The sequence below is a fragment of the Peromyscus eremicus genome, chromosome 17, assembly GCF_949786415.1.
Source record: "Peromyscus eremicus chromosome 17, PerEre_H2_v1, whole genome shotgun sequence".
Classification (NCBI taxonomy): Eukaryota; Metazoa; Chordata; class Mammalia; order Rodentia; family Cricetidae; genus Peromyscus; species Peromyscus eremicus.
The window spans coordinates 23,522,983-23,535,997 of NC_081433.1; the positions used below are offsets into that span (position 1 = coordinate 23,522,983).

The window sequence follows — 13,015 nt, forward strand, 5'->3', positions numbered from 1 at the left end:
AATCTCCAAAGCTAAAAAAAAAAAAAAGGTTTGGGAAGAGAAAAAATTTGTTTAAAATGATTTCTTATAAGCCTAGTAGAAAGAAACATTTCAAGGAGTCTACAATAGATTAGAATGCTCTGCCCTTCTCAGTGGAGTAACATCAAAAATTAAGGTGATTTCTAGAGGGTAGATGTATCATTTCTAGAGATAGGAAGGGTGTCCTCCTTATAGATTATCATTGCTGGGCACAAAGTGCCACCCAAATGGTTCTTGATACTGGAATAAATGTTCCTGCTACAGTAGCACACTTTTATAAGCCTCTCAACATTAAATCAATAGTCACCATTTCTTGAACGTGGATACCATTGAGATGTCCGTGCTTGTCTCCTTCATTGTTGCCCATGGCCTGGGATTTAAGCTATCCCTGGGTTACAAAGGCTCAGAACTACTAGACTTGGCTCAGTGTTTGCAAAGTGGGGAGCTTATGTGTTTGAAGTAGGGGAGCTTCTCAGCCTAGCCCAGGCTGGCCCAAAACACATTACAACAAGGATAGCTCAAATTCATGGCAAACCTCCTGCCTTGGTCTTCCAAGAGATGGGATTATAGGTATGAGCCACCACTCTGGGTTTACAAAGACTGCTAAAGCATTGCTCTATATTCTGACGCGGCATCTGGGAGTCATGCCCTGTGGAGAAGACAATGGGGAGAAGAGAGGGCAGGAAGGGAAGATGGCAGCATTTGTGGTTGCCTTCATGCTTTGCTATTTTCTCCATATTTTGTGGTCTTTTTGCCACATGGTATTAATAATCAGGTAGAAAGTACCGTTCCAGATTTCAAATGCCTCCTCTTCTCCTCCAGTCTACTAGATGCATCAATCAAAATCCCACATATATACCTCACGGGCTTCTACCCTTGTGCCTCTGACAAGTCATAACTTGCTCCCACTTAGAGTGCCCCGTGTTTCTACCTTAATGATCTTACTTCAAAGGCCATCTTAAGTGGCAAGCCCTTTGTTAAGATTCTCATGATCAAACCATGCAACTGGTCATGGGTCTTATCTAGATCTTTGCCGTCACTGCTGCCCTCGCCTGTGAACCCTTCTCACTCCGGTTCTCTCACTACACCTCCTGTCCAGACCCGGCACATACACCTCAGAGCAGGCAGTCTAATTTAAAACTGCTGGTGTCCTCACAACGGCACACCGCACTGTGACGCTCCTAGAACATCCTCAGGCAATATTGGATACATGTACGAATGGATCAAAGACTTATCAGGATGTTCCTGCTTATGCCACCACAGGCCCCAACATCTCCAATGCAGAAGGCAGGAAGTGAGACAGTGTGAAAGGGTCAGTGACGGTTTTAGGAGGTGCAGACCCAGGGCAGTCATGGCCAGGTCAACTTGTTAGCTGGGAAGTTACCTCTACTAGCTGTAACTCCCAACAAAACAACAGTAAAACTTACCAGAGGGAGGAGGGTCTTGGAGTGTAACCATAACAAATGGGTTCTATTCAAAAACTTTGGGAAACATTAAAGCGCCCCCACCTCAAGTTCCTCAGAACCTTTAATATAACTAACAGAATCTGAATGTCCAGTAAAACAAAATGTATCATTTAGCTTCTCTCCACTTACTTAACCAACTCTTTCTCTTTCACATAGCACATCTGTTCACACTTTTGGAAAATAACGGTTCACAGAAGAAGTTGTCAGAAAGATTTACTAGTAATAGCCTTGTTTATCTAAGTAATGGAACCAGCCAGGACTATTTAAGGAATAGCCATGCATTAACCACAGAGGCTATGAAAAGAAAACCTTCCCTAAAATACCTGTAAAAACCAAATGGGCCAGGTTCACAGCAAACATCATGACAAGCAGATATTCAGGGTTAATAATACATAACAGCCCCAAAAATTATCAGAATACAACAATATTAGAATATTACTCAGTTCTTCTGACACCATGCCAGGCTTTGGGATATTTAAATATATATTTTCTAATGGATTATCAGCTTCAGATATACTTGGTGTATCTGTGATAGGTTTGCTTCATGGTAGATGGTTTTAAAGAAAAGAAACATAAGCATAAATACTGTAATAAGATTTTTCAGCTGAAAATACCAGCAAAGTTTTCTGAAAGAATTTTGCTGTTTGATCATGAAATGATAGATAGTAATAACAAATTATGATGAAAACTAGAAAATATCCTGATCTTCAATATCAGAGGATGAGCAAATGCTGAATATATACCAAAAAAAAAAGAGAGACTTTTAATGTCAAGACCCAGAATTTGGAAGTCAGGCAATTTGAGCAATATTCCAAGAATGTACAGCAACTAAGAAGCCCCAATCTTCCCAATTTATGAATCTAGAAACAATCCTATACTCGTATATAAGGACCTCTTTCTTGACCCTGCACAATTTAATATTTTAACCATTGAACTGGATTGAACTATAAGAAACAGGGTAATTAAATTTCCAGTTGGCATAATCTTTAAAGGATAGTTCTAAAATCTAGATTCTCCTAATCGGCCTGGCCCCTGCTTCCTGGAATACAAACCCAAGTAATATAATCAAATGCTATGATGGACAGAGGGATTGGGGGTAGGGAGGTGGGGTACTAGTCTGTGTCCAAAAAAAAATTTTTTTTTCACTAAACAACGGAATAGGGGTTTTCTTTACATAACTGCTTCTTGGTAGTTTCATGAAAGCCTCTAAGGTACATTTCCAGGCTTGGCGTTACACTTGGCCATGCAATCACTGTGGCAGAGGCCGCCCCTGGGAATCCAGGACAGAACATGATTGGTCCAAGACCAAGATTCAGCTTAATCAAGACATGTGTAACAGATACAACCAGATTCAGAAAACAGTGTAGAAATGTACAAGGGGCAAGAGATGCATCAATTATAATGCACAGAGAAAAGAGTGCTTTCAAGTAGCCCATCTTTTAACACCAGCCTTTTAAAGAAGCTACATTGTAAAACTGAGAAAAAGAAAGAAAAATGCATTTACTCATGGCTTAAATTAACGTCAAAGCAGAATACAAAATCAAATTGGCTCGGAGTACCAGTACATTTGGAACAGGCTGGGACACAGCTGGAACACTGAAATATATTTTTGAGTGACAGCTGATGAAAAAACCATTAACTAGAGGACTTTAGAAGAAAGTGATTACCATTGGAGAGTCTAGACACACTAACAAGAGAATGAATTCTACTAAGGAAACAGTCCCACAAGCACGCACCCATGAATGGGGCCTGATGACTTTTAAATGCATCACTGGGCTGCTGCTACCTGGAAAAAGAAGTGAAATGGGAGTGGCCAAGTATCCTATGAAAACGGGGCCTCAGAGAGAAAAAGAAGAGGGGAAAATACAAGGTGGTCTTACATGGGAGAGTCTTGGAAATCCAGAGCCAGATAAGAAATCTATGAAAGAGTTAGTTTTTTTCATTGCTAAGACTCCAGACTGGAGAGCCATTTGCCAAGCATGCTCTTACAAGGTCTCCATGTGTGCGGCCCATGAGTGTGTGGATGTGTGGGTGTGCTTGTATGTACATGTATGCATGTCTTCAACTCTGCTTCAGGTGTCTGTGGGACATTTACCCACCAACCCCACATCTCCCCAGAGTTTTCTTGAGTGTGAGCAGCAGGAAATATTAGATAGAAAGATTTATTGCAGAGAATCTTGCAGAGATTAACATATAGAAAATAAAGGATAGCCTCAAGAGGGCCTGGAACCTATTCCAACGGGCCCCAACTGTCTCTGCCCCAGGGTTTTTACAGAGACGCCAAGGGGTGGAGCAAAAGACCTCCTCCCCCAGCACAGCCAAGTGCAGACCATCTCAGACACCTGCACTCAGGCCCGTGGTCCTAATCATCCTCTATGCAGACCTGCTGGGTAAAGCCACGAGGAGCCCGGGAACGGGCTCCCACAGGTGTCAACCTGCTCTCTGTGAGAAGGAGGCAGAAGGAGAAGAGGAACTTCTTAGACAGTAGAACCATACTGAATGTCCACATAAACCATACAAAATGACCACTTGTGATATAGGGAAATTGGGATTCCTTACATACCATTCCGTGGCTTGCCAAAGTACTTCTGCATCTAAGAAAGGGACTATACATAAACTTTTCTGATACAGAGCTCCGCATCTAAAATGTGGCCACTGAAAAACAACAGACTATCCTTTCATTCATTCATTCATACATTCATTCATCTCTCTGTGTGCGGAGGGGTACACACATCCATGTGTAGAAGTCAGAGGACAACCTGCAGGAGCTGGTTCTCTCCTTCTACGTTTATATGGGCTCTAGGGGTTGACCACAGGTCACCAGGCTTGGTGACAAGCACCTTTATCATGCTGAGCCATCTCACCAACCCCAAGTAGGTATCTGTAAAATCTTCAAAAGGTTTTTCAATAAACAAAACTACTTCCAGATCAAATTAAAATATGAGCTGAAATGAAAAGCTGAAGCAAAACTAGGGTTATATAAACATGTATGGAAACCAACAAGAAATAGAAGCTTGCCTTTCACGAGGCTGATCCAGAACAGATATTTCACTGAGGCCAATTTGACAGGCCCAAAGCCTTCAACTAGTTTTCATGATCCAAATCATCCACCAGGCCCAGACAACAAGAAGAGAGGGATAAACAGACAGACAACACGGAGTGGTTCCCATTTCTTTTAATTGGTCCCACACGTGGCTTATCAAATAAAACAAACAAAAGCTTAAATGTGAATTCAAACTCATAGAAAGAACATGCAGAAAAGCTGTTTAAGAAGAGGTGGAGTCCAAGAGGGAAATGAGTTTCCACAAAGACAGAAACTGCCTATTGGTATAAAATCTTTTCATAACACAAAGGGATTAAAAGGAAATTTTGGCTGCCATGTACAATCTAGATAATAAAAGAGGGGAAAGGCCTAGACTAATGACTGAAATAGTCAACATTTGATTTAAACGGACACCCAGGGAAATCCTACACCTCAAATTAAAATTCACCTCTGCTTAGCTGTTCACAGCCAAAGATTAAGTTTAAGCCACGTGACCAGTAAACCAACACAACGTATTCCTAGTCTTGGGATTTAGGTAACAAAAAGTATTATGTGTATTTGAACATGAAAAGTAACAAGAGGTTTTACTGATAGACTGAGCTGATACTAACACCTGTATTCTGATTTCATATAATAAATTCACAAGTACTAGTACTAGCATGAACATTGGAGTCAGATTATTTAAATGATAGGTTTATTTATTAACATTACAACCTATAGAAAGAAACTTATGTTAAGTTCAACCTCAAGAGGGTGATTGTTTTTTAAACAGTGTGATAATAATAATATTCACCCTATTTCTTTATAAGATAAGTAGAATAACAGAGCATTTTGCTAATGTTAAACTTATATTTTTGTTGGCTACTCCAAAATCTGACAACACTAATTTTGCAGAGCTTTAGAAATGACAAATCTTCTGATGGTGAAAATCGATGAGCCGATCTCCTAAGCGGCCGCCTACTCTACACAAAGTATGTCTTATTTTTAGCTCAAATATATAAACTTCTTTTGTGCCAAGAGTAATTTACAGTCATGCAGCTTGAATAAATTTCTCCCCATTTACTGCTTTGTGGCAAGGCTGGAGTTAAAGTGAATAATTTCTGAACACTGGCCATTCTGATGTGGTAGGAATTATATTAGTATGTAGACAGTGCTCAAAGCTGTCTGGACCTATGCAGCCAACATGAAAATGCCTTCCTGAATGCTAATGGTACATTATATGTTTTCCCAGCCAGACAACCGAATAAGCCTTTCAGTGTACATATGTCCTCTTCAGAAACACACTCATGTTAGTCTTCTCACATTTTTTGTTCTTTTTTTTACCTTATTTTCCCAACTTTACTTTCTTCTTTCCACATCAACCTGTCCCAGTACCAGCTCCAATGGCCTGTTTCAGCACACAGTCCAGAATTCCCATGTTGCATTAGGACTAAATTAGATCATCTCTATACAATCATAGGACTGCCTATGCACAGAAATGAGGCCTTCTACCTCTTTGATTCGGCTACACCCCTTGCATAAAGCCCCTCACAAACTCTTATGTATTGCTGCTATCACTGGGCCAGCTCTCAGCTACAAATGAGAAGTTGCCTAGCATGTACATGTGACTTAATTTGCCTAATTGATGAAATCAGAACAAACAGCAAAACCTGTTCAATCCAGTACCTACAAGTCTTTTTTTGTCTTAACCTCCATTAAAAATCATGCTTATCTTTTCAAATCTTCCACTGCTTCTCCTCCCTCCTGGATGATTCCTACTTCAAAGACAGTATGGCATAAGAAATCAAAACTAGATAAACAAATCTGTGTTTAATTTGAGTTCTTTGCAAGTTCCATGACTGTAGGTAAAACGTTATATAATACGTTTGACCCTTAATTTTTCTTTTTTCTTTTTTTTAAAAACTTGTTTCTAGACGGGATCAGGCTACGAAGCACCGCTAGCCTCAAACATGGTGATCTTGCTGCCTTGGCCTTCCAAGTCTGGGATTACAGATGTGCACCAGGCTTGACTCCCAGTTTTCCAATCTACGAAATCAGTTATCACATGCCAACGGCTCAACTGCTTTTACTGTACACTGGATACTGTTGTTGTTTCTAAGTAACATTATATTAAAAGGGTGTCTTGGCTCTTTACATTATTATCTGTACCACCTGCTGCAGAATGTGATACCCAGCCCCCTTTTCTCACAGTTTATATTCCCAAATCATCAGATCTTGCTGACATGATCAATAACAATGGTAAGTGGTATAACTAATAAAGCCATGAGAACCAGGAAAAAAAAAATCTCTAATTATTGTCATCAGGGTAATTAGTTTGATAACATTCAATTACATTCACATTAGAATCAGCTTGCTCATGAGTGTGTGACAATTTTTTTGGTAGACAGCTTATGAAATCAAAAAGAAGAAGGGGGGTTTCTTCTGATGTTGCTTTTGTTATAAAACCTGGGTCTTCAGAGGAGTCTTCTGAGATGTCAGTGAATAAAACCTCTCAGAACTGAGAACCACATTAAAGGTGTCATGTCGATTAATGAATTGCTCAGAAGAAAGAAAATATGTAACGGGTTATTGTCTTCCCTGATTTCCTCAAAATGTATTTTAATCCTTGTGGAATTCTTTTTTTTTTTTAATGTCCATTGGTGTTTTGCCTGCATGTATATCTGTGTGAGAGTGTCGGGTCCCCTAGAACCGGAGCTGTAAGCTGCTATGTGGGTGCTGGGAATTTTGGCTGCCACGAATTCCATCTTCCTCCTTCCCTCCCAGCCCCATCTGACTTCCTACAGCTTGCTCTTCAGCTCCCCATTGCTTCACCCAAAACTTGTAAGAATCATAAACTCCCAAGTTCTTTCCTATTTGATATGACAACCTCTGGCGACTATATAATCAAGACTCTTTCCATTCCTCATATACCACGCTTTGCAGTAAATTCAATACTAGGGTCTGTATAATTTTCTGTCCTGTGTGATCCTATTACTGCCAGCACAGATTCTGTTACCAAAGGCACGTGACTTACCCTGGCTTTTTCTGAATCTTGATGTTTTGCGGTTTATTTTTCTTGTTCAGCTCACTCCCGTTCTTAAACCATTTGAATCTGAGTGCCGAGTATTCCGAACTGGTTTCACACCGAAGCACCAGCTTGGAGCCTGCAGCCGACTCCTGGCTTTTCATCTCTTTCAATCGGGGAGGCAAGGCTGAAAAGGAAGGGAGAAGCAGAAAACACTGTGATCATCCGGCCTTTCCAAAGGAAACATGTGAATATTGAACGAGCTTGATCAGGTCCCATTACCAAAACTTTAGTAACCAAGGCAAAATAATAATAATAATAATAATAATAATAATAATAATAATAATAAATTTAAATGAGTAGACCAAAATGGATCCTAACTAGGAGAAAAATAAAAAACTCATCACAGAGATGGGGAGGGTGGCTGGATGATAAACGTCTTCCTAAAACATATCTCAGTAGCTACTTCCTTAGTTGAACAAAAGCAGTGTGCGAAGGCTGGGGTGGGACCAGGCTTTGGCTTCGGAGCTGCATGGCCGCACATCACACATTCACATAACTCTAGGAAGGCACCGGGAGCGGCATGCCCATTTATCAGTTGGAAACCGATTTCAGAGTAAATGCTGTTAAGTCTATTTTTTTCTTTCCTCTTGGTTGTGACATTTGTAGAAAGGAGAATCAAACTCGTCTCATTAAGCATCACAGGTACCCCATCCCCAAATCAAAGAAACACTGTCCCTTTGTGTGAGACACAAGTCCTTTGGCAACATCACCCCTGACTAGGCCTGCACTTGCTATCCCGGAGATGTTGACTGACCACTCCAGATGACCACCATTGCCATGTCCTGGATACTGCATGAACTTAGCATTTCCGAATCTTCAGAACAGAAGCAGTGAATAGCTAAACTGTGCTACTTTACATTATCCCGCAAAAGACAGACATCATTTTTGATTTATACAAAACTGCCCATGTGCTAGAATGTGTATGGACAAAATCATACAGTGACGAGTAAGTAATAAAGCCACATAAATATGAAACCCGACTACCAAGAAGCTGAGTGGTAGGTATATGTGGTGGCTTGTCATTTTGTGTCTACAAGGTATATTTGATTTTTATATTAAAATATTTCCAATTAAAGATTAAACAGATGGCTTTTCACCCCCTCACACACGCAAATTTATTTAATGATCAACCATGACAGAACCAGAGACCTCAGCAGCTCATAGTTTCCGCTGAGTCTCGCAAAGGCCAGCGACAAAGTCTACTTTTCTGCTCAGTTCAGGATTTAACAGGAAATCCCAGAAAAGAAACTCAAGTAAATGAGACTGTACCTCACTGGCCCAGTGCATAATCACTCTGAGTGAGGACCCAGAGTTCAGGGACACAATCAAGGTCGCCTTACACATGAGGAGAAAGTGGATACCCTGCCCACTCAGGTTATTTGTTTTTCTACAGCTCTGTGCTTATGAGGCAAACCCCAAAACTGTCAGAAGTGAGCGCAGGAGTTAAAGCCCAAACCTTTGAATGCTGCAGTTTCTTAGCAGGACCCCTGTAGATACACACCCCCCTCACGTATATGGGGGCTGATAGTGCTGCAGGAACCTACAGAAGCAGACACAGGAGCAGGTTAGAGGACTCAGCTGCTCCTGACTTTCCGAACTTGACGATTATGACTGTTTTTGTTTTCCCACCATCGGCTACTTTTTCTTGACAGCATCAAAGTGAGGCTTGCTTTCTGAACAAATTCCACAGGACTTTTACTTTTGAGATATGGCTCGCGGTTCAGCTTTGGAAGTTTTTAAAAACACTAAATTCTAATATATCTGACAAGCGCCTATATTTATCTCCATTAGCTCCTTAAGATCATGTATAATTTTCCGAGTCTGCTGAAAGGTTCAGAAGAAACAAACAGGGAGAGCCAAATGGCATCAAAGGGACCGGCTTGTATATATTAAGTAAAATAAATGGCTGCACGTACGCACAAACTAAGAGAACGAGTGTGTGCTCTACAACTGCATTTTAAATTAAAGTTGAAACTCCACCAAAATTCTCAAGGTCTGGTTCCTTGCTTCAATAAACAAAATTCTATATAGTTAGAGATACTTAAACCTCAGCAAGTCTGCGCTCCCTCTTCTACCCTCCAGGCATTGGCTTATACATTTCAAACACAGGTCCGAACTCTAAGACTGTTATCTCTCATTTGCATAAATATTTTCTCATAAAACAAGTGTCTCATTCTCTCCCTCCCTTCCCTTTATCCTTCTCTCTCACATCTCTTTTCTTCAACTCCTGCCCTTCATTTATTTATTTCTTATTTCTTCACAGTCTTGATATCAAACACACAAAAACAGATCAATTCAATAAGGGCTAGTCTATAAAGTTGTTCTAAGCCTTAAAAAAAGAAAAGTCAATGTCATGAACGACAAAAGAGGACTGTGAAGCAGACCTAGATTAAAAGGAAATTAGACATGAGTAATTGGGAAGAAGGGCAGCTTCCAGGGACATTAGTGGAACTCCTGGGGGAAATCCAAGTAAAAAAAACGTGTAAGAGTTGAGTTTCTCTGCTGGAATTGCTGCACTGTGGTCGAGCAAAAGGATCTTGTTCTTAGAAGGTGTCTGTGGACATCTTAGGGGAAATCAGCCAGATAGATGCAAATACATACACAAAAGAACATATGCAAAGAAAGGAGGAGGAAAAGAAACCTAGCTTGCTCTCTGCTGTTGTGCCTTTTTCATCTGGTCTTTCTGACAGGAAATGAAAGGCTCTGGCTTTCAGTACGTAGGAGTTTCTTTTGCCCTGCAGTGCTGGGGATGAACCCAGGCCAGGCATGTACTAGGAAACCACATGCTACCGCTGAACTGTGTCCCCAGCTGTCAAATACCTGAAGTACCTTTTTTATTTTTCCTTTCCTTTTTGAGGCATGGTCTTCCTCTATGGTCCAAGCTGACCTGGGACTCAGCATCCCCCTCCCACTAGGATTACAAGCACACTGACCTTTCATTACTTACTAACTCCTCATTGAATGACTTGGGTAAGTTTGCAATTGTGAAGGTAAATTTTGCAACAACAACAACAACAACAACAACAACAAAAATCATTGATGCCATTTAATTCTGAGAAGTGTTACACTGAAATTGTCATGTGGGTCAATGTCATAACCTTAACTTTGGGGCTAATCCCATTAGGTCCCTTGGTGAAAAGAAACACTGTCTATAGCTTTCCTGTCCTTACCAAATGGCCCCTAAGGGTACACATACCTTCCCTTAAGAGAAGGTATGTGATGTACAAAGACAAAGGCCTGCAGATATATGGTCTTAAAAATATCTGCTTCCCCAGGTGACCCAGATGTATAAACATGCATCTGTGACAACACCACTTGCAACTACCTTGAGTTTCTCTCTGAGTTCCAAACCCCACAGAACAGAAGAGGTCCTATCTGTTCTCTCATTTTACATTCCTAAGTAGTCTAATTGCCCTATGTGACACGATGATCTTTAAGACATAAGGACTTCCACTTTGTCAGGGGTCTCACTTCTTAAGGAACCGAATAAAAAACATCTATAGTGTAAATGGAGAAGCAAAATCCCAGATTCCCAGCAGAGCCATGCACCCACATCCCGACCCACTGGTACTTTGCTGGTGGTAACCACTAGAGGAGTAGCCAATAAACGTCTCTACTCACACTTGGCAGCGCCCAAATTCAAGTACATAGAGGACATCAAGACAATGTAAGTCCTTCCTTATAACTTTAAATCAACAGCCTTGAATGTTCCTCAGATTTTTCATAAAAATACAAAGCAATATTTGAACCCAGATGGTTTTGTGTAATTTCTCATTCATCCCATAGGAACCATTTTCAGTAAATTAAATTTTGCCAGAGATTACTAAACTAGTTCATTGTAAATGGATTATATTTAAACATATCTCTCAGACATGTAGTTTATTCAAATGATATAACCCTGTTTATTTCACAAAAAATAAAAAAATAAATAAACAAGGGTTGAAGAGATGGTTTGGTAGTGAAGAGCAATTGCTGCTCTTGCAGAGGACCCTGGTTTGGTTTCTAGTACTGACACAACTATCTGTAAGTAACTCCAGTTCCAGGGGACCTGACACCATCCTCTGACATCTGAGAGCAGTGTGCACACATGGTGTGTACACACATGGTGTGCATACATATATGCAGGCAAAACACTCAACTACACGAAATAAAATACATCTAAAAATAATTTGAAACTCTAAATTTACTCCACCAACTACTTTTTAATAACACGGGTACAAACTACAAGTCTAGGAGTGGTTGATACACTTGGAATCAATATCTCTAACTAAATATTTAAATTTTGAAACTAAAAAAAACAAAAACAAAAACCTTGCCTTTTCAATTCTTATTTTTCGAGACAGGGTTTCTCTGTGTAGCTTTGCGCCTTTCCTGGATCTCGCTCTGTAGACCAGGCTGGCCTCGAACTCACAGACATCTGCCCGGCTCTGCCTCCCGAGTGCTGGGATTAAAGGCATGTAAATGGCCTGTTAATTTAAAGGTGGTTGAAGGCAAACTCAATGTCAAGGTTTTTTGTTTGTTTATTTTGTTTTACTTGTTTTTTAAATTTGGGTGTCCAGAGCATCCTAGGCATGATAGATCTGGGTCTGGTCTACTACAGCTCATAATTTTGCTTTGTAAGTGTTCCTAAGAAGGCAACGGCTCCACACTCTGAAATGATCTAATGACAGGGCAGGTTTTAACATTTCAACATTTCTTTCTTCCTAAACTTGATTAACACGGCATGAACACATCCACACCCTTAGAAATACATTGACAGAGACTAATGGTCAAGCAAATAGAAAGTTATAAGAGATTACCAACTCTAACTCAATGTAAGCAGGTTTTCTAAGCGTATTAAATCCCCTTCTCCTTTTCCGTTTTCTATAATTGATATGTCACACACTGGGAAAAAAATGGTAACAGCCATCCAAAATACTTAGTTTTCTTCTTGATCATAGGAAACTATAAGGGAATATGTTCATTATTCCAATAATTTAATTGGTAATTAAATATTCATGGTAGAGGCAAAATGAATTAGCAAAAAGAACCATTCATCTAAGGCAGTGGTTCTCAATCTTCCTTTAATACAATTCCTCACCCATATTGTGGTGATCCCCCCCAACCACAAAATTATTTTCACTGCTACTTCATAATCATAATTTTACTACTATTATGAATCATAAGGCAAATATCTATATTTTCTGATGGTCTTAGGTGACCCCTGTGAAAGGGTCATTCTATCCCCCCCAACACCAAAGGGTTGAGACCCACAGATTGAGAACCGCTGATCTAAGGGGCCTTTTTTCAGCCTTCCTCTGCACTTCTCCGATCTACTCACTGCTGCTGCTGCTTCAAGTAGCAGCCTGTGCTGCTAAGGGCAGGTAAAGTTAACATGTATACGTGAGATACACCACTGCACATGACTCTGTTTGACGAAGG

General features: G+C 40.3%; 1 protein-coding gene across 1 annotated transcript in view; it reads right to left on the reverse strand.

The window, feature by feature from the left end:
• Positions 1-13,015, reverse strand: part of Nrg1 (neuregulin 1) — a 201,991-nt gene that overhangs the window by 153,128 nt on the left and 35,848 nt on the right. The window contains exon 2 of the mRNA XM_059245068.1: positions 7,541-7,718. Coding sequence (XP_059101051.1) covers positions 7,541-7,718 — 178 coding nt within the window. The remainder of the gene's footprint in view (positions 1-7,540; positions 7,719-13,015) is intronic.